This window comes from Hyperoodon ampullatus (assembly GCF_949752795.1).
Source record: "Hyperoodon ampullatus genome assembly, chromosome: 12".
In the NCBI taxonomy this organism is placed as follows: Eukaryota; Metazoa; Chordata; class Mammalia; order Artiodactyla; family Ziphiidae; genus Hyperoodon; species Hyperoodon ampullatus.
Window position 1 is genome coordinate 82,624,007 of NC_136925.1, and position 24,863 is coordinate 82,648,869.

A 24,863-nucleotide genomic window follows, 5' to 3' on the forward strand; every position below is an offset into this window, starting at 1 on the left:
GTCACCAGCGTTTCTGAAGTGACGTGACAGAGCAAGTCCCGTGGTCTTTCCCAACACGAACTTCTGTTTTAAACATTGATTAGAAAAGTTTGCTGACAAGGCAAGAAAGTAACTGTTAGTTTTTTTGTGTTTTTTTTTGCGGTACGTGGGCCTCTCACTGTTGTGGCCTCTCCCGTTGCGGAGCACAGGCTCCGGACGCGCAGGCTCAGCAGCCATGGCTCACGGGCCCAGCCGCTCCGCGGCATGTGGGATCTTCCCAGACCGGGGCATGAACCCGTGTCCCCTGCATCGGCAGGTGGACTCTCAACCACTGCGCCACCAGGGAAGCCCCACTGTTAGTGATGGTTTGCTTTGCAGAGCCCTGTCAAAATTTTTAAAAAATTTTATTGAAATATAGTTGATTTACAATGGTTGTGTTAATTTCTGCTGTAAAGCAAAGTGACTGAGTTACACATATATATTCTTTTCCATTATGGTTTATCACAGGATACTGAATATAGTTCCCTGTGCTCTACAGTAGGACCTTGTTGTTTATCCATCCTGGATATACTAGTTTGCATCTGCTGACCCCAAACTCCCAATCCTTCCCTCCCCTCCCCCTTGTAGAGCCCTTTTAAATTTTGATAGCACTGGAGAAACTACCTAGTTTTAAAACAGCTGGGGTTCATCTGGAGCTCAGAATAGAGACACGATGGCCACGGCCTCACCAGGTAATCCTCTCGGGCCATGAGTGACACGTCCTGGGCTTCCCTCCCACACCTTCAGCGTTTATTGATAACATGTCTTCAAAGATGGACTCAGAAACTCTTTGGATGCTTTTATTGACAATTTGAGTACAACCTTAGACATAGTTGCCAAGTATTTCTTTACACAGTTCAGAGAAAAATATTCTTCTGCAAAGGCTTTATTTCTGTTCTTTTGCTAGATTCACAGTTTGTTGCACCGTTCAATGCTCAAGACATGTTCATCTATAGTGGTTTGTGATTCACACTCATTTACAGTGGCTGCTTGTTCTTTAAGTTATTTTAAGAATCAGTATTGTATTCTGAAAAAAAAAAAAAGAAGGTACCACCGGGAAAGCAGCAGGGACCTAGGACTTCTACTGCCTGCATGAGTGGGAGGAAACCTCGTCTGCCTGGCGCACCCAACAAACCATGCAGATCGGGAGGCGGCAGTAACGGCAAAGCCATTAAACCGCAAAGCCGTGGCGGGGATAAGATGCCGGGTGCCCCCCTACAGAGGGAACCATCTGACTGTCCTGCCGGCTAGGCGTTCGGAGCTGCTACCTGCTGGGACTGTCGGTAACTCGCAGGCAGGCCCCGCGCGGGTTTCAGGCTGAGCCCTGATGCCAGCCATGGGGATGTGGGGCTCCAGCCTGGTGACCTGCCTCTTTCTTACTTGGGAGACTGGCTCTCCGCTATCTCTGTACCATCCATAGCCTCCCTGACAGGAGGTGGCAGCCTCTGGGCCGTGCTGGGGAGGTTGGATTTTCCGACAGAGTGAAGCCATGTGAGGCCGTTCCCGCTGACGAGGCTGCCTCCCCCCGCCGTCATTTACCAGTTGCAGGATCTCTGAGGAAGATGGAGACGGGGGACTGTCCCTGGATGGATGGTTAGGGACAAGGGGCAGATGTCCTGGGGCAGTCTGCTGGGGTCCTTCCGTCTCTCCCTCCAGCAAGGATTTCTGGTGCTACGACTACAAAGACAAGGCCTGCTACAGATTTCATCATTTCCAGGGTCTCTAAATGCAAAAGAAACCCTGTCCTCTAGTGAGAGTCACTACACCCTCAGTGATGGTCACGATCTTCCTGAGAAGGCGGACGAGAACAAAGACAGTGGTTTGACGTTTCCATCACACGCTGTGCTGTGGAGGATGAGGTTTGCTGCATTCAGTGTAAACACATCTCTTTTTGATGTATTGTGAATGGCTCAAAAAATAAAAAAAGGATGAAAACTTGATCAACAATCCAAGTCAAGCCATGTTAACGTGAGGAAATGTTCTCGTGTGAGTTTACATCCTAGAGAAAAGAACGCTGAATAACCCATTGGGTGGGCAGGGCCCCAAGTGGGCTGTCCTGAGCCGTGTTAATGATAATGTGCTTATACTGTATTTTGGTTCCATATCACAGCGATTCGTCCCCAATGACCCCTTTATCCTTTTAGGCACATTTTTGTTGTTGTTGCAGTTTCCCTTTGCACTCTGTTGCTTTGACAACTGTAATCTGAATCAGATCTGAAAGGGGTCCAGAATAAAATATTTTGGTATAAAACATTTTGATATAGAAAAGTGTAATTAACATGGTCCAGGTGGACAGAAAGTGCATAAAATTTCATTTTGATGATCTGGAAACGCTCCTTCTTTACAGATTCTGCTTTAATAACCTGCATGCTGGTTAACACTGAGAATCATTATGAAATCATTTTTAAAAGTGTCCCCTCTAGAGGCACCTTATTCATTACATCGACGGTGAAGCCAGATGTATGAGCTTATTCTCCAAGCTCAAAATGAATGTTTAAAATCAAATTCTCGATTTTGTAATATTTTCAGAAAAACAATTTCCTTCTAACGTTGCATATAATTAAATGAAGTGAAAGTACACTAAGTTTTGATTTCTTCCCTATACATTTGAACATTCAACGTTCAGATTAAGTTTCATAATTTCTCAGTTAGTTGACAAGCTGATTCATGCGGAGTTGATATTTCATTAATGCAATACATAAAAATAGAATTCTTGGGGATGAACACATGGTTTTGACTATTGCCTACGTTCTTTGGGAATAGATGCTTTCTGAAAATTTAAATAAGAGCATCACTTTTTAAGCTGTGAATGTCGTTCTCAGAATCATTGCAGTCAGTCTTAGAGAGAATCACTGACAATAGTTCCTCAAAACTATTTCCCACCTCACCAAAGGCTTCTTCCCATCATTTGCTGAAGGTAAAAGGCAGGTAATTGAACCTGAGAAATCTCTGTGTATTTTTCCAGCTTGACTTGAATTCACTCAAGAATGACAACCCATACAAAAGGGGAAGTGCACTGCCATCTGTGCCCCGGTGTCCGTGTATTGCCGAGGCCTGCGGATACTTCCTGATGGTCTCACCATTAGCTTGGCTGTTTCTCAGGGGCACAATGAAAGGGATCCTGGGAGCTTCTCTTATAACTGTTTTTGTGATTTTGGAAAGAACTTGAAGTGTGTGTGTGTGTGTGTGTGTGTGTGTTTAGAGATCTGTATGTTTCCCAGCGGAATGGCGGCTGAGTGCGCCTGCGTGGCCACTGCTCCAGCTACACGTCGAACCAGTGGTCCCCCATGCAGGCGCGGTTCCACTCCAAGCCGCAGTTCCAGCACCACTCGAGCTGGCACTGGGGCTGCGGGCACTTCATGTGCATGCACCCTCCTGTGGGCAGACAGAGGCCACAAATAAGCACCCGGGAAACACTCCCGCACCAACCTTCTGTTCCAGAAATGCTTCCTAACAGAATTATTGCAAGCAATCCAAGAGCAGAATCTGAACTGAGGAAAACAAACCAGAAAGCCCACTGGGAAGTTCTAAAGTTCTGACATTCGTTAAGAAATGAGAGAATAACCTATATGGGAAAAAAGTCTGAAAAAGAATGGAGATATATATCTGATTCACTTTGCTGTACACCTGAAACTAACACAACATTGTAAATCAACTGTACTCCAATAAAAATTTAAAAAAAAAGAAATGAGTGAGATGGAAGCATGACACGTCCATCAGGGACAAATTTTACTTGTAAATCTGAGTTTACTGACTTCTCTTCAGATGGGATTTAAAGACAAATGCTTTGTGTTTCACAGACGGGGTCAATTCCTTATTTAAATATACAGTGAATTTAATATTTTAAGTATACAATAATATATTTAACAATTTAATACATAATAACGTCACTATATACTCTGAGTAATTTTGATCATTTCTTCAGTGTTACTTGGCTTGAAAAAATTCATAAGACAGGAGTCGGGACAGCTGTTCCCAAAGCATTTAATAGTGACTAGTTTCCTTCATGCTATTCAAAATTTTATTTAAGATGAGGATAGAGAGAAACTGATGAATAATACAAGGTGCTTTACATCTGTTATGCCATTTATTCCTCAACAGCACCTTGTGAGATAAGGGTGTTAACTGGTTGTAGAATTTTCGCAAGGTCTCAAGGCTTTTAAGTGTGAAGCCGGAGGTTTAACCAAGATGTGTGTGATTCCAATGTTCTTTCTTTCAGGGAACAGGGCCTTTCCAGTATGAGATGAAAAGTCCCTTATTTTGGGATTCCCCACCTCCCCCATTTGTTAAATGCGTTCCCTACTTGCTTCTGGGGATCAGACACCAAGTCTGCCGTGAAGTCAAGAGAAAGTTATTTGTATGAAGTTATATGTAGAGAACTGTTTGTGAGTGACTTTCCCAGATAACCCAGCAAAAGCAATGTCTTTCCTTGAATTCCATGTAGCACTGAATGTGCTCCATTGTTCAATTTTACCAGTTGTCTTGTTAAGCCATTTTTTCTTGCCAAATTTTCCAAAGAATTGTTTCAGTGCTGTCTCATTTTTATATTAGAAGCTTGGCATGAGAGCTTGCACTAATATAAAATATTTATGAATATGTAACTAAAGGCATTTGTTTTAGACCAACTTAAGGGCATTTAAAAATCCCATAGTTTTCTACTTCTTTTTGGTTTGCTTTAAAGATCATTTAAAAATTCAAATATGTGGAAAATAAAGGGAAAAACGTGTGATACTTTTTTCTTACTATTTCCCAATTAGCATTACACAATTACAGGATTGTGTAATTTTCAACACATATTTATTCATTGTGCACTTAGGATGTCAATAATATAATAAATAATGTAATACTGTATAATCACTTAAATTTCTCTGGAATATCATAAAGAATGCTTAAGCAATGTATTCAAATTCAATGGACTATTAAGTGAGACTAAATGAAAGTTTGAGAATGTTTTCCTATTATACCAAAATCTTAACGGATCTGGAATACTACCTTTAACAAGTAAGATTTAATTACAGAAACTAGACTCACAATGGCACAGTGGAATAAGAAGAAAGGAAATAGCAAGAGAGAGGATATTCATGTTGCTAACTTTCTTTTCTTCCTGGTGTGTAATATGGAAGGAATATGCTAGACCCCATAATTTGGAGAAGAGTCAGGGACTCCAATTCTAAAAGCCTTGCCAGCTTAAGAGTAAACTCGAGCAAGAAGCTGCTGACCATGCCATGCTAATTTGTGGATATTTGCATGGAGAAAGTCTGGCTTCCCTCTTAGAGGATTCTGTCTCCTGACTGATGCTCAAACCGTGAAAAGCCCCAACTGTGTACAGCCAACACACCATGGCCTGGGCTGGCCACTCTGCCATTAGATTTAATGAGAGATAAGAAGTTCTTGAACAACCTGAAGGCAAATTTAACAGGCAACAGATGCTTATTGCAGAGAAAATGGATCCTGAATCTCATCTGTTTGAGGTGGAAGTAAAGGAAGAACTTCCGGGGATTAAGGGCGTTACAGGAGGGAGTGCCAAGTTCAGCCTGTGCTTAAAATGGAAATAATTCTCATTATCATGACAGCTTTGCTGAAGGAAGAACTACTTTTCTGGGATTCAGTTTTATGAAATATGAATATATGAAATATGAAATATGAATATATGAACTATGAAATATGAAACAGGCTATGAATTTAGGTAGAGAGCTAGATAATGAGACTAGCTTTTCTTGCTAATGGAGCCTAAGTTTGTTTTGGTCATAGTGATATCCTTTAAAACAGTAGAGACTATCATTAATAAGCTGAAAGTTTCAGTTTTTCAGTTCATAGGTTAAAAATCTATAGGTGTGACCTCTAAGCCAGTGGGAGAATCAGGTTTCCCTGAAACTAAGTCCAGTCCTGCCTCATCCCAGACTCCTAGATGTGTTGTTACTGTCTGACTCTTTCTCAGTACGGGTCATTCATCTCAAATTGATTCAAACAAAATTTTGAGAAAACATAAACCTTCTCTTTAGTCCTTCATGATCATACGCTACACAGAATTGTGAAGAAGCATTTTCCCTCAACAATATATTCTGTGCATTTTTTTGTTTTTTAATATATTTAGCTCTACCTCATTCTTTTAAAGATTGCCTGTCCCTCTACCCATTAAAGAACACTTGCATATGCTCCAATTTTTCATGATTTAATGATTCTGAGAATATTCTGGAACACATGTACCTGGACCTTTTGCAAGTAATCAAAATTCCAAGAGACAGAATTGCGTGTACAATGGGGATCCACCTTTAACATGCTATCCTGCTTATTGTAAAGTGAACACATGTTTCGTTAAAAACTAAAAGCAGTTGTAGACACTAAAACCAAAAATCTATAGGTGAAAAATCAGAGCTTTCCAGGTATAGCACATCACAATATTTCAAAGAAAGAACCAGATTAGGAAACATGTCTATAGTCAGGAATCACTTGACTCCTTCAATTCCACCTTCTGGGGCTGCAGGTGTGGTCTGGCTCAAGGCAGACCTGAGCACATCGTTTTCTGGCCTCACACCCCGGAAGGGTTCCCTGTCTTACAGAATCAGGTCCAAGCCCTGCATGTCATTCTGGGCCCTACATTCCAGCCACCCACCCACCGCTTCAGCAGATGCTCCTCATCCTTGTCCAGGAACTCCAAACAGCTGGGCTTCTTGCACACACACCGGCACTGATGGTTTACCCTCCCTGCCTTTGCACCTGCTGGCTGCGTGGAAGGCTTCTCTGCCACGTCCTTGCCTGGCTCATAACCCGACCTTATTCTCGGCTCAGGCATCATCTCCACCAGGAAGCCGTCTCTTAACCCCAAGGTCTTCCTTTACTAGCTTGTTTTCTCCGTCATATTTTATAAGGTTATCTATTTATGTGTCTATCTCTTTTCCTAGCTCCTTTTAAATTCAACAAATATTTATTCATCGGGTACTCTTCTGGGCCCAGGGGATAGACAGCCGGGGTTCCTGACCTTTGAAAATAGCAAAATGGGTCTCTTACTGTTGAATCTGCATCCTTTAAGTACCCGTGAGACAGAACACTGGCCCATGCCCATCAGCACTGCACATCCTCTCTGATAAAAGGCCTTTGCTTCTTTCTCAACACTGCTCAGTCCGTGAGGAATAGGAAAGCTCTTTTCCTCTGATTCTGTTGTTGTCTTCCCTTTATAGCTGCGGGCCAGCCTGCTGCATCTCCAGGAGCGTTCCAGCCCAGGAAGGAGTAACGATGACTCATCGGATAAACTCTCTTCCCACCCATCCCACCCCCCTCCCCCCACCGGGGAGACCACTGATTCAGGGCTCGGGGCCTGGCCTGTGGCTGCCGCTCCGGGAGGTGTCAGCGCTCTCAAGTTTGTATTCGAAGACAAAGGACGCAGCTGAGGAAAGAGAGCCCAGGGCCCACCAGGGGGCCGCGGGCTGGGTTTCACGCACAGCAGGCCAGCTCTCAGCCCCGACAAACCAGTGAGTATCTCTAGATATCAGAGTACTCTGGGGAAATATTGGACTGGGAAGTTTCCCTACCATCTTCTTCTTCTTTTTTTTTTTTTTTTAAAATCAGACGCGAAGTGTTTAATAGTGTTAATAGTATGTAATAATAAGGGCAGCTAGCAGAGGCCCAGCGAAGAGAACGTGGGAAAAACAGGACCTGTGCTTCGTCTATTTCTCAGCCGTGCTAATGCTGCCGACCCTACCGCGCACGTACTGACGTGTTTCACATGTAGAAAGAAGTCTGGGTGCTGGGCTGGGACAGCTTTAAGGTGGATGGCACGGGTGCCCCGCCGGCTCCCGCGAGGTAGCAGGGCCCCTGGGAAGGGGGCAGCCCAGAGGAATGCTCTGAATAAAGAGTTTGACTTCCAGCAACACTACAGAGCCCGGAGGGCTACACAGTGATGGCCCCCAAACCACATGGTCACACAGGGCAGCCATCAGAGCAGGGGGAGGTCAACAGGGGGAGGAAAAACCACAGCCACGAGCACGGTCGTGTCCCCAGAGCCGAGCTGGTCTCCCTCTCAGTGGCCTCCAGAGGTGACATGGGGCCACTTGGCAGGAGGCAAGGAGCCGGGAGCCGGGAGCCGGGAGGGGATCCTTCTGGTAGGAGGTCTCTCAGGTCTCCCCACAGCTGTGGTGGCTCCCAGGATGTGAGGATGCATGGACGTGACCACACGTGTAAGGGAAGGGAGATGCTGCCCTGGGTGTAGACTATCCCCAGGGAGAACCATCCGAATACGGATGGTGGTGTTTCTAAGCCCGTAAACCTGTGCAAAGTAGCAGATATACGTGGGCTCCTGGGAGACCCTGACTATGGTGAATGTCGTTTCATCCATCCAGAGGTGTCCCCAAGTTATCCCCTCCCATGCTTAAAATTTAGAGAGAAGCTGGTAGAAGGCCAAAGTCCCATTCAGAAACACACTCATGGAAAGGCTGGTTTAATGACGGAGCCAAGCGTCACCCCAACATAAGGCACTAACTCTCCCGCCACAGGGATGGTGAAACCAGAGCCCCGAGTGTGTTCCGTGTTCAGAGGGACAGGAATCACTGATGTCAAAGAGAGAGCTTCATGGCCAAAACAACTGGGAACCAACTGGTTACACCAAGTTAAACAGATTTCTTTACAAAAGGCATTCTGAACGGCTTGAATGTATGTCACGAATGGGGATAATAATAGCTTCCTTATGTGGTGTCTGTGAGGATTAAATGATCTGATACTCAGAAGGGAACTTAGAACCAGCATTTAGTAAGTGCTCAGTACAAGTCAGTTGTTTTCCTTGTTGTTATCTCCAAGAGGGATACAGTGGGAAGCAACTGCCAGATGTATGTGACGTGGTGGCATCTGCCTTTCCCCGGTGAGTCTCTCTAGATACCAGAGTAGTATGGAGGGCACTCTGGGGGAAATGTTGGGCTGGAAAGTCTCCCTAGCACTTGTTTTTAAAAACCAGGTGCAAAGTGTTTAGTAGTGTTAATAATAAATAATAATAAGGGCAGTTAGTGTTTCTTGAGTGCTTTCTCTGTGCCAGGCACCGGGGAGGCATTTGCCACCCACCATGTCATATGGTTCTATTGCTGCGGGGCAGCTTCTGTTATCAGCTCTATTTTACAGAAAGAGGACTTGCAGTTTAGGAGGCTGAGAAGCTTGACGTGAGAGAGCTGAGACTCAAACTCTGGCCAGATGGCGCCGAAGTCCCAGCGCTGAACTCCCCAGCTAGCAAGCCCTCGTAGAGCCCCTGACTGTCCCAGCCACGCAGCCGCAGCCGACGCCCTGAGACGCCCTCACTTCTTGCCCAGCCCAGACTCACCATGTTTTTCCACCGGCACGTGGCAACGGGGGCAGGGTTTAGCGGTCTTCCTGATTGTTTCTTTGGAGGCGCGCTCCCACCGGGCCCGCTCTGCCGTCTTCTCATCGACTTGGTAGGCCTGGGTAAATGAAACAGAAGGAGCTGAAATTCAGATCTTCACAGTGGGCTCCAACGTGGGTCCCTTGAAACACTGCACAGGAAGTTCTTAGAGATGGAAGTGCCTTCAGGCAAGAAGCTCAAAAGTAAACTCGCTTGACAAGTGGAGGACGGCTCCTGGCCATGCAGGGACATGCGCCAACATGGTTTCTTGGCATGTGACCTATGCTTACAAGCTAAGTCAAGACTGCAGTTTTGCAGTTTGAGTTCCTTTTTTTTATTGTCTTGAATATTGTAACACATAACATCTAGTGGGTGCTTAACACACAGGCAAGGTGACACATACTCTTAAAACCTTCTTGTTAGACGCTTCATCAGGTAAGTGTACTAGTTTTTATTTTACATCGAGGATTAGACACGTTAAACAATTGCCCAAAGCTGATAAGCATCAGAGTCTGTGTGACTCCAAAATCTTTGCTTTTAAACTTTCTTCAACATCTTATTATCTTTCATTCCTGCACCTGGACAGGAACGTGGTCACAGACAGGACGGGGAAGGAACAGGGAGGCGAAGCTGATATGACAGAGGAAGTGGCAGCAGGAATAGGGAACAGCCAGAGGTCAAGATTGGGCTCTGGAGCCAGACGCCTGGGTTCAAATCCCAGCTCCACCTGGGTGCATGGCTTTGGGAACATTCCTTAACTCTCTGAAAGTTCCCGCCTCATGTGGAAATCAAAATGCCTAGTGCATTGTGGTATCAAGGATCAAGTGGGTTAATTTCTTTAAAGGTTCAGGACGAGTATCTGACACACATTACCTGATAATAGAATGACCTCCAGATCTACAACAAGCTCTCAGAAATGTTTGCTAACATTATTCAAGTCAGAGGAATGAATCATCCCTGACTCATATACCACGAAAAGGAGGAGGGATTTCAAAGGAGCCGCCGAAGATATTCTGTGCCTGTCTAATTGTTCAGAAACTACAATCTCTTCACTTACTTCAGTGTTGAATGACACATGCAGAAAAAGAATTGGTACATTTTGGGATTTAGTACAAGAACTCTGTGGTCTAGAAATATATTTCAAAATGTTCATCCAAACAGAACCCCTCCTTCTTGGCCTCTATGGTATTAAATTTTTTTCTTTTATGCTTTAAAATTAATACGAACGTGCAGGTCATTTTATTAATTTGTAATGACTCTTAAGACATTCCCAGAGCTATTTTTAGATTAAGAAAGTACTAAAAATGACTTAAAATATAAATTAGTGAAGAAATCAAATAACATGAAATGCTCGAATACTCTGATATTACTCTAATAACATTGATGATGCTTTACAAATTTATAACACATTGTTTTTTACACTTTGATTTCCATCATTTCAGTGGCCCATCAAAGCAACCTTGAGAAATCAGGCAGCTATCAAACTTCTTTTACAAAGGAGGCCTCTGAGTAGTAAAAACGCCAAGTGCCAGGTTTCAGGATGCTCACTTCGTGTATAACAGCACCAGGGCCGATCAAAGGCAAAAATTTGGAAAACCTGAAGGATGGAAACCCAAACCAGAGATGCTCACACATGGGTTCTCCACCCAGCACCATGGTCTCTTAGCAGGTTTTCTAGATGGTGAGAGTGAAAGCAAGTGGTGCTGGGATGGCTGTGCTCAGAAACGACTGTGTCAGGGCTTCCGTGGTTGAGAATCCTCCTGCCAGTGCAGGGGACACGGGCTCAATCCCTGGTCCAGGAAGATCTCACATGCCGTGGAGCAACTAAGCCCAGGTGGCACAACTACTGAGCGCATGCGCTGCAACTACTGAAGCCCACGTGCCTAGAGCCCGTGCTCCGCAACAAGAGAAGCCACCGCAGTGAGGGGTACACGCACTGCAACAAAGAGTAGCCCCCGTTCGCTGCAACTAGAGAAAGCCCGTGCGCAGCAACAAAGACCCAACACAGCCAAAAAAAAAAAAAGAAACGACTGTGTCTGTAAGAAGAGCAATCATCCTAGGATACCACAGTGCAGAGAGGGACCTAGATCAGATGTGGAATCTTGTGAGTGGATCCTTCATCCCAGATACGAATCCAACTTTTATCATTTCATCATTAGATTCTAAATATTTTTGAAATGTTTAAGTTTTCACTCTTTAAGAATGAAGTATTAGGAGGTAAATAACTGTGTTTATACCTCATTTGCAGCATTTAATGGTTTTTATGGTCATTAGTATTTATGTTTCTGTTATTTCCAATAGAAAGCGAGTCTATCCAAGGCCAAGATCACGCTTGTGTCTTCCTCTTCTCTCCAGTGTCTGGCACAGTGCACGGGACCTAGTGGGCACTCAGTACGTTTTAGTTGAGTCAGTGAACAAATGACACATCCCATGAAGGCACCAGCCTGACAGTCATCTGGAATAAGACCCCGTGAACCAGCAAGGGCATGTGGGGTGCATCCCTGATGGTGGTCATTGAGGTGAAACCAATTTCTTTCTGTTAATCAGCTCTCCCGTTCACAAAGGAAACTTCCTTTACAACTCAGAGGACGTCATGTGATTTGTGAATACTTTGTTAGAATAAAGCAGAATCAGTTTAACACTAAGAAGCAACCACAGGTCACGGAAAACTTCCTTTAGCTCCGGGACAACGTAAAGACCACTCATGGCCCAGAGCCCAGTGATAAAGCTGTGATGCATGAGAACCAACACAAGATTTAGTAAGTAGCTTTGTATCTCAAGTGCGCGTCTTCCAATCAGCTCAGATCACGTGTGGTCCTAAACCTCAGTGAACATAGCAAATACCCTTCCCGATCCTATGTCCCCAGTTTCTCTTTTTAAGCTTCAGGAACTTGTAATTCTGTAGCAATGGTTTAAAATTGATTACTGGAGGCATACAGATCAGAGAAATATATAATGTTACTTATCAAAGACTAATTTGAAAATGCCACTTTTCAGCAATATGGCGCACTGCATGCTAAGTGCAATTTTTCCGAGGTCTATATACCTAAAAATGCTGGATGAAATATGCAAGAAAAGTCTTTGCTTAATGGTTGATTTGATGGGAAAGTCAGGAAAATCCCTGAAGGTCAGGATAAGAAAGAGAAAATCTTACTGGTACAGGGAGGGAGGAATCTGGTGTTTGCTATGGGGCTATTTTCCTAGTCCCAGGTTGCCCAAGGCCTGGTCTTTACAAGCAGAGATGGGACCTGGGCCAGAGCAGGGTGGAAGGTGGAAAAATCCTCCCAGAAGAGAGAACTGATAAAGAATTGATGAAAAAACTTATGTGCTGGTCTCAGCCTTCATCCTATGGTGGAGCAGGTCGGAGAGACAAAGTTCCTCTGAGAATTCCCAACCACTAAGCCTTATGCACAGCGTTTGTGAAAAGAATTCATACCACCTGATTAGCTTAAAAAAGGACTCACGCCAAAAAGTTAATTTGAAATACTCCCGGATTGGCAGTATACCCAAGAAACTGCAAAAATATTTTCTGTAGAGTAATACACTTTAAAAAGACAAACCTCAAAAAAAAAAAAATCACACAAATAAAATTCCAAGAAATCTGGGATCACAATAAAAAAGTCACCAAATACAGGCGAAAACAAGCTACCATGAGTGAAAGTGGCAGAAATGCAAAACTGCAGAATTTGACCAGCAAAGGCTGTAGATATTGGAATGATCAGATGCAGAGTACAAAATAAATATGTTTAGTAATACAAATACATTTATTTATGAAAAAAATAGACTCACAGACATAGAAAATAAACTTATGGTTACCAAAGGGGAAAGGGTTGGGTAGGAGGAGAGGGATAAATGAGGAGTTTGGGATGAACAGATACACCTCCTATATATAGACAGATAAACAACAAGGATTTACTGTATAGCACAGGGAACTATATTCAATATCTTATAATACCTATAATGGAAAAGAATCTGCAAAAGAATCTATATATATGCACACACATGAATATATATGTATGTATATGTATAACTGAATCACTTTGCTGTACACCTGAAACTAACACAATATTGTAAATCAACTGTAGTTTAATTTTTTAAAAAGGAAATCAATAAATAAAATGGCATGGCAACCCGTTCCTCACATGCTCATGGAACCAGCTCTCCTGTCCTCTTGCTGGTTTTCCCATTGATTCCATGAAGAAGACAGAGAGCTGTGTCTAAGAGTCGTGCCGTGATGGCTACAAAGCTGTAAGAGGTTTGCAGTGGGCAGCTGCAGAGGGAGGGGAAGCAGGCTGGTCCCGGACCCTGGGGCTGAGGATCAGGATCCAGGTGTGGAAAGGGATGGGGCAAGGGAGGGAGGTCCAAGAGGGAGGGGACCTAAGGACACATACAGCTGATTCACTTCATCCTACAGCAGCAACTCACACAACACGGTAAGGCAATGCTACTCCGATAAATAAATAAATTAAAAGAAAAAAGAAGTAACAGTGAACAAGTCTATTATATTAGGAAGCTGTGCTCTCTGTCAGGAGCTCAGAGTAGATGATTTAATTTAGCGATTGTAGCCTTCCTAATAGGTAGGGCTGCTGTCAACTATTTCAGAGGAAGAAACCTCAGTTTCAAGAAGCAACAGCACTTGCCTGCGGCCACAGAGACTAAGAAGAAGAATCAGTGTATAATCCCTGGGCTCTCTGATTTCAGACCCTGTGCTTTTGCTGCTTCAGTTTCTTTCACGATGATGTCACATGTTACAGAGAGGACTAAGGGTTGAAGGCCATGGCACCGGTCACAGAGTGGTTCCACACCCTGAGGCCGAGGGCCGGGAAATCTCTGCTTCCCCTGCACCCAGCCGACGCCCTCACTCTCCACCGCTCTTTGACCCGCTGCTGTGCGGCTGGATCTCACTTCTGCCTGACCTGCTGAAACTGTTCTCAGAAAGGACATGGGTGAGGCCACAGCTGCCAAACCGACGCCTTTTCTCTGTCCTTTCATCTCTGATAGTCCCACTGCCCCTAACACTGTGGGCTTCCTTCCTCCTTGGTAGGACAGAACCACGGAGAGCGCCCCAAACCTCTCAGGAGGCCTCCGCCCGCATCAACGTTATTCTTGTTTCTTCCACGTCACCCACTTGGATCCATGTGGAAGGACAGCCAGAGACCCACCTCAACTGCTGCTGGCCTAACTGACGTGGGGAACCAAGAAACACAGCTCTGGATCATCCTCATGTGCCCAGATGACTGTGTGAGACCTTCGACTATCAATTCCTGGGGAAAAGGGTTGTCGTCAAGCCTCTTCTGCTGAGATCTCTGCTTAGCATCTTTTACGAGTAGCCTTGATACTGATATTCAAATCCTTCTGGAATGATCGCAAACAGAGGCCGGATGCCCACTGCTACAGGATCACCTAGGGATTTAGAAAACACACGCACAGCTTTGCTTGTGCTCACAACCTGGAGATTTGGATTCAGTAGGTCTGGAATGGGGTCCAGAAATGTGAATCCTTCAAAACGCCCTGGGGGCTTGTGGGGCGCAGGGAGGCTTGGGAGCCATCTCACTCGAGCCTGAAAAGGATGTTTAGTTGGATAAACTCACCCTCTCTTATGTCTTTAGTCATCAAGCTGTAAAGCAGTGACTTGTCATTGTGCTGCCAGGAGGTGAAGGCTGGGTTGCCACTCAGCATTATTGTCCTACATGTGATTAACTGTGGCTCATATAGGGCAGTGTGACCGTTAGGTTAATTGCACAGACCTTTGTGCCTGCTTTCTGTTCACCCGTCCTGAGGAGGAACGGTGTGTGAGTGCAAGTGGGGGGGAGGGGGCGGGATGCGGTGTGGGTGGAATGGGACAAGTCTCTCTTCTTACATAGTTGATGGCTAAAAATAGCAATTTCCTACAGTCTCCTATATACCTTCAAAATTGCCTCAGCGAAGTCAAGTATGGGCATGACAGAGAGTCTGTGGCTCGAGAAAGGACCATGGGTTTTGTTTATAAGGTGATCGTTGTTAAGTGAACACTTAGAGGCGTCTGTGTCACGGGAAGTGGTTCAGAGCAGGGCTCTGGAGCCCTCAGTGCCTGGGTTTAAATGCCAGCATCCTTCTTTACTTGCTGGGTAACCGTGGACAGACACCGAGCCGCAGCCTCTTCTCATCTGCAAATGTGACAAATACAGTCCACACCTCACAAGGGTGGTCGCGAGTCAAGAATATAAGCATGTAAGACCTTAGCAAATAGTCTGCTGCACCGTGAATGCCAAGTTCGTGTTTTCTATGATCATAACCATTATCTTGTCATCATTGTCCTCGCCTCGCATTTATAGAGATGAGACTATCAGACTGTAGGAGTTTGTATAAACCGAAAAGACTGCTGACGTCTCCTTTAAAAAACACAGGTAAATCAAAGCAAAGTGCCCTCACAGAGGTTTTAAAATCTGTGCCTAGGAGCCCCTGTTAATACGTATGCAAGTTAGAACAACTTGAGAGACTGTTCGCATTCTTGTCATCTTTCCTGCTTTAGGAAACTTATTTGTGACATCTGTTTAGTCAGTAATCAGACAAGTATACCCTAATTCTAAAAGTCAATTTAAATCTATTTCCCAAAAAGGATCAGATTGCCATGAATCCCTGAAAACAGTTGGCTTAATTCAGATTGTGAATGCTTTCAGGTGAATGCGGACTTTGAAGTGTTCACCTTTATCATCAAAGTTGCAAGCCCAGACAGCACTCACTTGCCACATCTTTACTGAAAACTCCCACCTCCACAGAAAGTAGCGGGTCCCAACTCCCCCAGAGTCACAGCACGGTCTGGTGTTCTGGTCCAAGACCACTGCTTGTGAGCAGCGCGCCCCCTGCTGGTGAGTTGGAACACCGCATTCCCCTTTCAGGCCCGAAGATTCTTGGAACTATTATTACTCTCTCTTTTCGGGGGAGTATATGTATTTATATAGTATTAATTTATATAATAAACATATACAAGAAATAACTAGTCTGTATGTCTTTATCTCTATGTGTATTTAGAAAGAAATCACTGAAGTGCTAGGATGTAACGGAGCGTCTGGCAGGGGGCTGGGTGGGGCTGCTGGGCTGCACTCTCTGCACCAAGTTCCCAACTTCCCGGGCCACGCTCTCAAATTCAGTTTGGAGGAATATTCTTGATGATGGCAATAACAGTGGTGATTTCTGTTCTTAGTGCAATGGGTGGTACCAAGCACCACTTGGATTGCCATTTAGAACTTATATAGCCCTGCCCCACGGGACCTTGACTGCTTTGCAGAGAGGAAGGAAAGTAAATAAATCATGTCTATTAGCATATTTTAAGATTGATGGGGAAATGGGACAACATAAATATTAAGATTATTAATAGGACATATATACACTACCAAAAGTAAAGTAGATAGCTAGTGGGAAGCAGCCACATAGCACAGGGAGATCAGCTCGGTGCTTTGTGACCACCTAGAGGGGTGGGATAGGGAGGGTGGGAGGGAGATGCAAGAGGGAGGAGATATGGGGATATAAGTATACGTATAGCTGATTCACTTTGTTATACAGCAGCAACTAACACACCATTGTAAAGCAATTATACTCCAATAAAGATGTTAAAAAAAGATTATTAATAGGTATCATTTAATGGGAATTTTAAAGTTCTTTGTATTCAGCTATTATCACACATTGACAAATGGGAAAAATTTGCACTTGAGCGAGGAAGATAAGCTAAGTTGTATTCTGGATGATGGAGATCGCTAGTTCATGGCTTGCTCAGGTCAGTAATGACTAAAATTATCAATGTAGAAAGGATTTTGAATGTGGAAGCATCACCAATGCACAGAGGAAGCCAGAGCAGAGAACAAGCTTGTCCTTTGTGTAAAGTGTAGATATTCTGGTACAAAGCTGACTATTATTCTTTGCTAACGCTGGCACAGAAATCCCTTCATTCAGCAAATATGTGTTGGATGCCTGTGATGTGCCAGGCACTGTTCTAGGTACTAGGGATATGTAAACAAAAGAGATGATAAACAAACAACAAACGAAAAAAATCCCTGCCTTGTAGCGCTTATAAGTTAGCAGAACAGTGGTTCTTAGCCTGTGGCATGTGTTAGTACCACCTGGAGGCCTTGTTCAAACACAAATTGCTGTAGATCTCCCACCCCCACCCCCCGCCCCCCGAGCTCGCCAACAGTCTCCTCCCAGTTTCTGGATCAGTAGGTCTTGACATGTTCCTGGGTGATGCCCAAGCAGCTGGTCTGCGGACTACCCTGTGAGAAGTAGCAGAACATCTGCATACACTGCAGTCAACACAGATACAAGGAATTGTGTGTGTGTGTGCTCTAGCACACGTTGTCTTGAATGTGTACGTCGAATCTCTGCAGCCTGATGTAATCCTGTGGGGCGTGTGTGTGCTGGAATGAGGACGGATGAGAAAAGAATCACCTTGTTTAGTGCACGCTGTGATTTGTCAGGCTTCACACCAGGCGTAATGCATGCATGGTTCATTAAATCCTTTTGAATTGACAACATCATATTACAGATGAGGAAAGCATGGCTTGGAGAGGTTACATAATTCACTTAATGATGATCACAGTTCATGTATCAGTGAGGGTTCTCCAGAGAGACAGAACCAGTAGGCTATATATGTATGTATAAAATATGTGGATTTACTTTAAGGAATTGGCTCCTGGGATCATGGGAACTAGCAAGTTCAAAATCTGTCGGGCAGGCTGGAGACACAGGTGGAGTGTCTGTGTCACAGTCATGAGGCTGAATTCCTTCTCATCTGGGAAATCTCAGTCTTTGCCCTTAAGGCCTTCAAGTGATTAGAAGAGGCCCACCTACAGTACAGGTCATCTCCTTTACTTAAAGTCAGCCAACTTAGGGTAGATGTTGACCACATCTACAGAATACCATCCCAGCAGCACGGAGACTAGTGTTTGACAAAAAAACTGTACAACATAGCTTAACCAAGCTGACACAAAAAAATCAACCATTGCAGCTAGTCACGGCTGAGACTCATTTTCAACACCAGATCAGTTTGATCTGACCATGGATTCCTCATAGGACAGGGATGATCAGATAAGAGATGTACACTTAGTTCTTGCTGAAAGAAATTAAAGGTAAACTTGGAAAGCAACAGCAATAAATTAAAATGGCTGACCCTTCACGCATGTGTTTGGCAACTGCTTCATTTGATAAGAGGTGATCAGGGAGAGCAGATGAATTGTTTTCCCCACAAGTGGTCTACAAGCCCTCCTGTCCTGTGGATGACAATATATAAATACATATATTCCCCCCCCATTTTAAATCAATCAGTGAATAAAGGATTCATTGAAGGCAGGACCCAGCTCTTAGGTTTTCAAGTCTGTACTTCACTCAGAAATGCTGCGCCTGTCTTGATTCTTCTGCCCCTGCTGTCAATTGAAAGCAGTGAACACTCCTTTTTCCCCAGGTCACTTCACTTCTGGCCACCATTTCTTGAAAAATCTATGATTTCCCCTAAGGATTTAGCGCCATCTGGTGGCTGAGAGGAGCTCTGCAGGTATTTCCCCTCTTCCTGCTCGAGGAGGAAATGCAGGAAATCTCCAGGGCATGTCTTCTTCGGGCGGAGATGAAACAGTCTGTGGTGTGTGTGCGTCTGTGGTGAGTGGGTATCTGTGGTGTGTATGGTGAGTGTGCATGTGAGGTGTGTGTGTTTGGTATGTGATGTACGTATGTGTTGTGCGTGTGGTGAGTGTTTATGTGGGGTGGGGTGTGTATGTGGCATGGGTGTGTGGTCTGTGTGTGTTGAGTATACACATGCAGATATACCACATATGTGTGTGTATGTGATATATGTGTGTTGAATATATTGTGTGGTGTGTGTGTGTGTGGGTATATGTGTGTGGTAACAAGTTTCTATAAAAATACTTTCCACGTGATGGTGTTGTTCCAACAGCTGCTCCTGAGTCTGGGGCGCAGGGTCTGGACAAGTGGGTTCAGGTGAGGGCTGTGCATTCAGGCCTCCTCTAGCGAGCCGGCCAGGACTCCTAAACCCGCGTGGATCCAGAGGGCTCGGGCCAGCTCCACGTGAGCTCCCCACGCGGGTAGGCAGCCGAGGCGGGGACTCTGGCCTGGTGTCTGCGAGGAGGGCTGAGCTCCAGCCGGGACCGGGGAGATCGTGTCCTTCAGTGTGGACACCAGGCTGGGCGGAACTCCTGGGCTGGGGAGGCGTCTAGAAACCCCCGAGGGAGAGAGGCTGAAGCCCCAGGCAGTGCTGCGGGCAGCCCAGTTTTGCTCTCTCTCCACTGATGGCCCCGGAGGAGAAGAGAACAACCGCTGGAGGACAGGAGGGGCTGTCGGAGAGATGGAGCCCTGGGCCTGCGTGGTAAGAGTTTGATGTGTGAATGAGTGAGTGTGTGTGTGTGAGAGTGTGTATGTGAGTATGTGTGACTGTGTGTGTTTGTGTGACTGTGACTGTGTGAATGTATTTGTGAGTGTGTATATGTGAGTGTGCGAGCATGCGAGTGAGAGTGAGTGTGACTGTTAGTGTGTGAGTGTGTATGAGTGTGTGTGTGACTGTGACTGTGTGAATGTGTTTGTGTGTGTGAGTGTGTATGTGAGTGTGAGTGTGTGTGTCCACACGCTGAAGTGTGCCTCCGTTTGTTTTTCAATGTTGTCTTTCATTTTCTCTCTCTCTAGTGCCTGACATTTTTAGCATTCAGCCTTAAAAATACCCAAACTTCAAAGCTGTACCATTCTGTAGTACTTTACAAGGCATAAGATCCTTCACATACATTCTCTTTCCATTGTTTGTAGACCTCGCTGGCCCCCTGTGGCAGGTGAGGAAAAACGCTGTAAGAATTTGAGAAACTTGCCTGGAAGTGGAGATCATAGCCTGTCCTGAGCCGCAGCCCAGGGCCATGTCTGCTCCCCCGGGGCCAACAGACCAAATGCTTGGGGAAGGCGCTACAGGAGCTCCGGTGCTGTCTTCTGCACCTATTCTCCTCCTTTCTATTGAATGACAGGCAGACGATGCACCTGCATTTCCTGGGCTCCAGCACCGTCATTACGTGTCTGCACGTCTGCCACCCTACACATCCAGAGTCAAGAATTTGAGAAAAGTGCATTGATAAAGCTGCATTACTTAAACCAACAGGCGATTCAGGAGCTACACTCCCAAATAACTGTGGACCTAGACCTCTGGGGATAATAAATTCCCCCCGTCTCCTGATTCTGGGGCTGCACTTGTGTGAACAGCAGTAAGTGGCCAGGAGGTAAGTCTGCAGTGAGTCAGCCAGGCACACGCAGGAATCCAGTCCTCCTGGGCCGTCGCTGTTTTGCTCTCCTTCTCCAGGGGAGGCACGTCCCTCAGCCTCTGGTTGTAGAACCGGGGAGGTGGAGGGAGGGGTCCTGGGTGAGGCAGTTGGAGATGATTGATCGGTGTCTCTATCAGCCAAGGCATCCCTCTGAGGTGGTCCACGCATCTAGTCCTTTACCCGCCGAGCACCTCTGCTGAGGTGTCCAGAGTGAACTCGTCGTCTCTCCCCGGACACCTTGCTTCTGTCCTTGTGTTTCCTTTCCCAGTGAACGGCACGGTGACCCACCCAAGTTCACCCAAGGTGGAAATTCGAGCACTGACATTAACTCATTACTGCTCTCATCCTGTCCTCTAATTCATTGCCAAGGTCTGGATCCTACCTCAGACCCACCACCTCTCTGTATCCCCGCTGCCCTTGTCAGCACCCCGGTGAGTCTCTCTAGTCTTGACTCTGCGGGTGGATCCTTGGGTACTGGTTTCCCCAGCTGCTGGCAATTTTGGCTGCATCTCTGCTGAGATGCTACACAGGACTTTCCCCAAGTCAAAGCACCGCCTCATTCCAGCCACAGTTCCTTGTGGAGGTGGGGACAACGCACACCCAAGGACCAGCTGACGTATGGATGGACGGGTGCTCAAGGTCAGCCTCCGCCCCGCACTCGGGGTGAGACGACTCTCAAGAGCCGCCCCGCCTCTAGCTCCCCTCACCTCCCGCGGTCACGGCATCACTTCAGCTTCTCCCTCCGCTCTGTCCTGCTTCCCTGCCTTCCTAAGCTGTCATTCCTGAGAGCACGCCCACAGACGCCTCCCGTCTGCCAGACTCAGAGGCGGTTTCCCCGGGAACGTGACCTGTGACAGACAGCTGGTGCCAGGAGTGGTCCTAGGACGCAGACCATACGATGGGGCAGGGGACAGAGCTGAACACTTGCCGGCTGGCTGCCAGAGAAGAGGCCATTCCCTGGGGGACACGAGCCCTGGAAGCTCTGAGCGGTGTCCGAGCTGCGGAGGGCTGTGCCCTGGGTTGGCTCCAGTGCAAGCAGTCCTGTCTCTGGGGCCATACAAATAGGCAGACCCCATGGTATTCAAGGTGTGTGTGGTGAGAAAAGATGTCGCATGGAGTTTATTGCAAGCCAGTAAGAGAATCACAATGGCAATGTCTAGAGCTCTGAGTGGCACTGTTTGGAAAAATCGCCCAGTGTGCTCCTGAGCCCCATGGAGCTGGAGCGTCAGCAGCAATCCTTCACGAGAGGAAGGTGGCGCATCCAGGATGAGGACAAAGAAGACAAGGAGATCTGCATAAAAGGCACGTGGATAGAATTGTGAGAGTGGGCATGAAATATACAACATATTAATGCCCACAAGAGAGCATCTGCCACAGAAAGGGGCCTTCAACTAGTAAGTAGAATAATCCAGCCAGTTGACATGAGCCAGCCACACCAGTGCTGGTCAATGGGCTCCTGAATGGAGCAATCATGGTGGCAAGATGGCAGCTCTGCTTGGACCCTATAGCTTAGGCTTTCACTTGCCAAGTCTGAGGTAGCTGCTGCCACTGCCAACGTCCAACCTGCCAGCAACATTAAGTCCCTAGTATGGCACATCCTTCAAGGAGAACGATCTGCCTACTGATGTCAAGTTGATTATATTTTTACCGGGAGAGGTAAAAATTCCACCTTGACAGGAATTGACTCCTATTCTACGTATGGGTTTGCCTTTCTTGACAACAGAGCCTCAGACAGAACCACCATCTGAAGGCTTATGGGATCTTGTATAACATCACATTGGACTAAAGAAACCCACTTTCTAGCAAAGGGTGTGTCACAGAGGGCACATGACCATAGTGCACACTGGTCCTGTCACATATCATATCACCCAGAAGCTGCTGATCTGAACTAGTGATTGGCCTGCCTTTCAAGATGCAGCTGGAGCTCCTACATCTCCAGCAGTAAGTGGAAATGAGGTGCTATTCTTTTATTTTTTGAAATTTTATTATTATTATTTTTTAACATTATTGGACTATAATTGCTTTACAATGGTGTCTTAGTTTCTGCTGTATAACAAAGTGAATCAGCTATATGTATACATAGATCCCCATATCTTCTCCCTCTTGCATCTCCCTCCCACCCTGAGGTGCTATTCTTCAAGATGAGATTTACACTCTAAATAAAAAACCACAGTACGACACCGTGTCTCCAATAGGTAGAAAACGATGGTTGAGGAATCAGGGGGTGGGAGTAGGAATGTAAGCCCCACTTATTATTACTCTCAGTGACCCACCTGGGAATCTGTGCTCTACCTGGGCAACTTGGAGCCTTACAGATACGATACAGAGGCTCTGGTTTCCACAGGGAAAACGCTTCTACCAGGGAACACACCAAGAATTCTATTAAACTTCAAGCTACAGCTGCCATTTGGTCACCTTATGTGTTTACCCAGAGACTGGCAGGCAAGAGGAGTCACCTTTCTGGCAGGGATAAGTGACCATTAGGAAAAGGTAGGGCTGCAGCTGTGGAACGGAGGGAGGAGGAACACGGTTGGCACACAGGTGACTCACTGTGGCACCCTTGGTGCTCTCCTGCCCAATCTGGATAGCAAATGGTCACGCTCAGTAGTCACGGCTTTAGAAAGGCAGGTAACCAGGGGTTTGGACCCATCAGGGATAACCTAGAGGTGCTTGGCGGAGGGTGAGGGCGAAACAGTCACAACCCGCAGACCAACTGCAGTGGTGTGAGCTGTAGTTCACCCCGCTTACTTCCCTCTTGTAAACCTCCGTGGTCTCTTCCTCATTCTCTCAGCAGCGCAAGGGGTGGACTGTAGTGAGTGCTGTGAAACTGGCCAGAGCAACTATTTCCCCGGCCGCTGGGTATGTTGGCAACAGACAGCTCTCTGCTAAGTCTCTATCCAGAAACTGCCCTCAGCTGAAGCAAGCGGCTTCTTCCCCTCCTGGGTCGGGGGAGCTCACAGCCAAAGACTGGTCTATGTGAGCAGGTGTAAACTCCTGCCCCCCTTGATGCAGAGCAAATCTGAAGGACCATCAGCCCCAGAGCTCCTTACAGGACTGGCTGAGGCCCCTGCTGCAGCTGTACCGCAGCTCACCCCCTCCCTTTGCCTTCACCCTGCACAGTGCTAGTCCCCAAAGTGCCCTCCCGTACCTGCACTCAAACCTCAAGGGTCTCAGAGTATGCTTCCTAAAAACACGACCTATTACGATTCCCTCCTGTTTCTCCTATTACAGCTGGTGATCTTTCAAAAACATCAATCTGATGATGTCAATCTCATTAAAATCCTTTAATGCCTTCTCACTGCCCTTAACTCTAACCTCCGTAACCTGACTCATAAGACTTCATTTGCTGACCGCTGCCTACTATGGCCACTGCCACCAACACTTATATAACACTCACACCGAGCTTCTCTCGTTTCTCTGAGCATGCCATCCTCTTTCATCTCTAGAACTCAGCATATCTTGTCCCTCTGCCTAAAGCGCTCTTCGTACCATCCTTGCCTGGATAGTTCATTTTTTAGGCACTAGATTTCATTTCTTCCTGTGAACAGTTCTTTAAATCTCTTAGAAGCCTGGATGTCATAGCTTCCTGAACATCCCCTTTTGTGGCTGTTGGCACGTAAATATTTTAATTACTTGTTAAAGATGTTTTTCTATGTCACTAGATTATAAACCTCATGAGATCAGAGGCTGGTCTATGTTTAATGTTGTATCCAAAATACCGAGCACTGTGCATGGTGCATAGTAGGTACTTTATAAATGTTTACTGAATCTCTCTATTTTCCTTCTTTTAATTGATTATAAGAAATTCAGACTTAGCAGAAATAAGGTTCAAAGTCATGGAACACAGAGTCTGCAGACACAATGCCACCTATGGATAGATGTTTAAATTTTTTTTTAAGTTAGTTCTTGACCTTTAAAAATAAGGACATTTAGGCTTCCCTGGTGGCGCATTGGTTGAGAGTCCGCCTGCCGATGCAGGGGACACGGGTTCGTGCCCCGGTCCGGGAAGATCCCACATGCCATGAAGCGGCTAGGCCTGGGAGCTATGGCCACTGAGCCTGCGCGTCTGGAGCCTGTGCTCCGCAACGGGAGAGGCCACAACAGTGAGAGGCCCGCGTAACGCAAAAAAAAAAAAAAAAAAAAGAACATTTAACATAAACACATGGATTTCAAGCTACTCAAACCTTAAAAAATCAGTTGGGGAGATCTGGTGACATGGGTCCCTC

At 45.9% G+C, this 24,863-nt stretch overlaps 1 protein-coding gene across 1 annotated transcript in view; it reads right to left on the reverse strand.

Moving 5' to 3' along the window:
- Positions 1 to 3,280: 3,280 nt before the first annotated feature.
- The window catches only part of PRKN (parkin RBR E3 ubiquitin protein ligase), a gene marked incomplete at both ends in the record, with an annotated part of 1,053,566 nt that continues 1,031,983 nt past the window's right edge, over positions 3,281 to 24,863 (reverse strand). Inside the window, 2 exons of the mRNA XM_079716751.1 lie at positions 3,281 to 3,393; positions 9,320 to 9,437. Coding sequence (XP_079572877.1) covers positions 3,281 to 3,393; positions 9,320 to 9,437 — 231 coding nt within the window. The remainder of the gene's footprint in view (positions 3,394 to 9,319; positions 9,438 to 24,863) is intronic.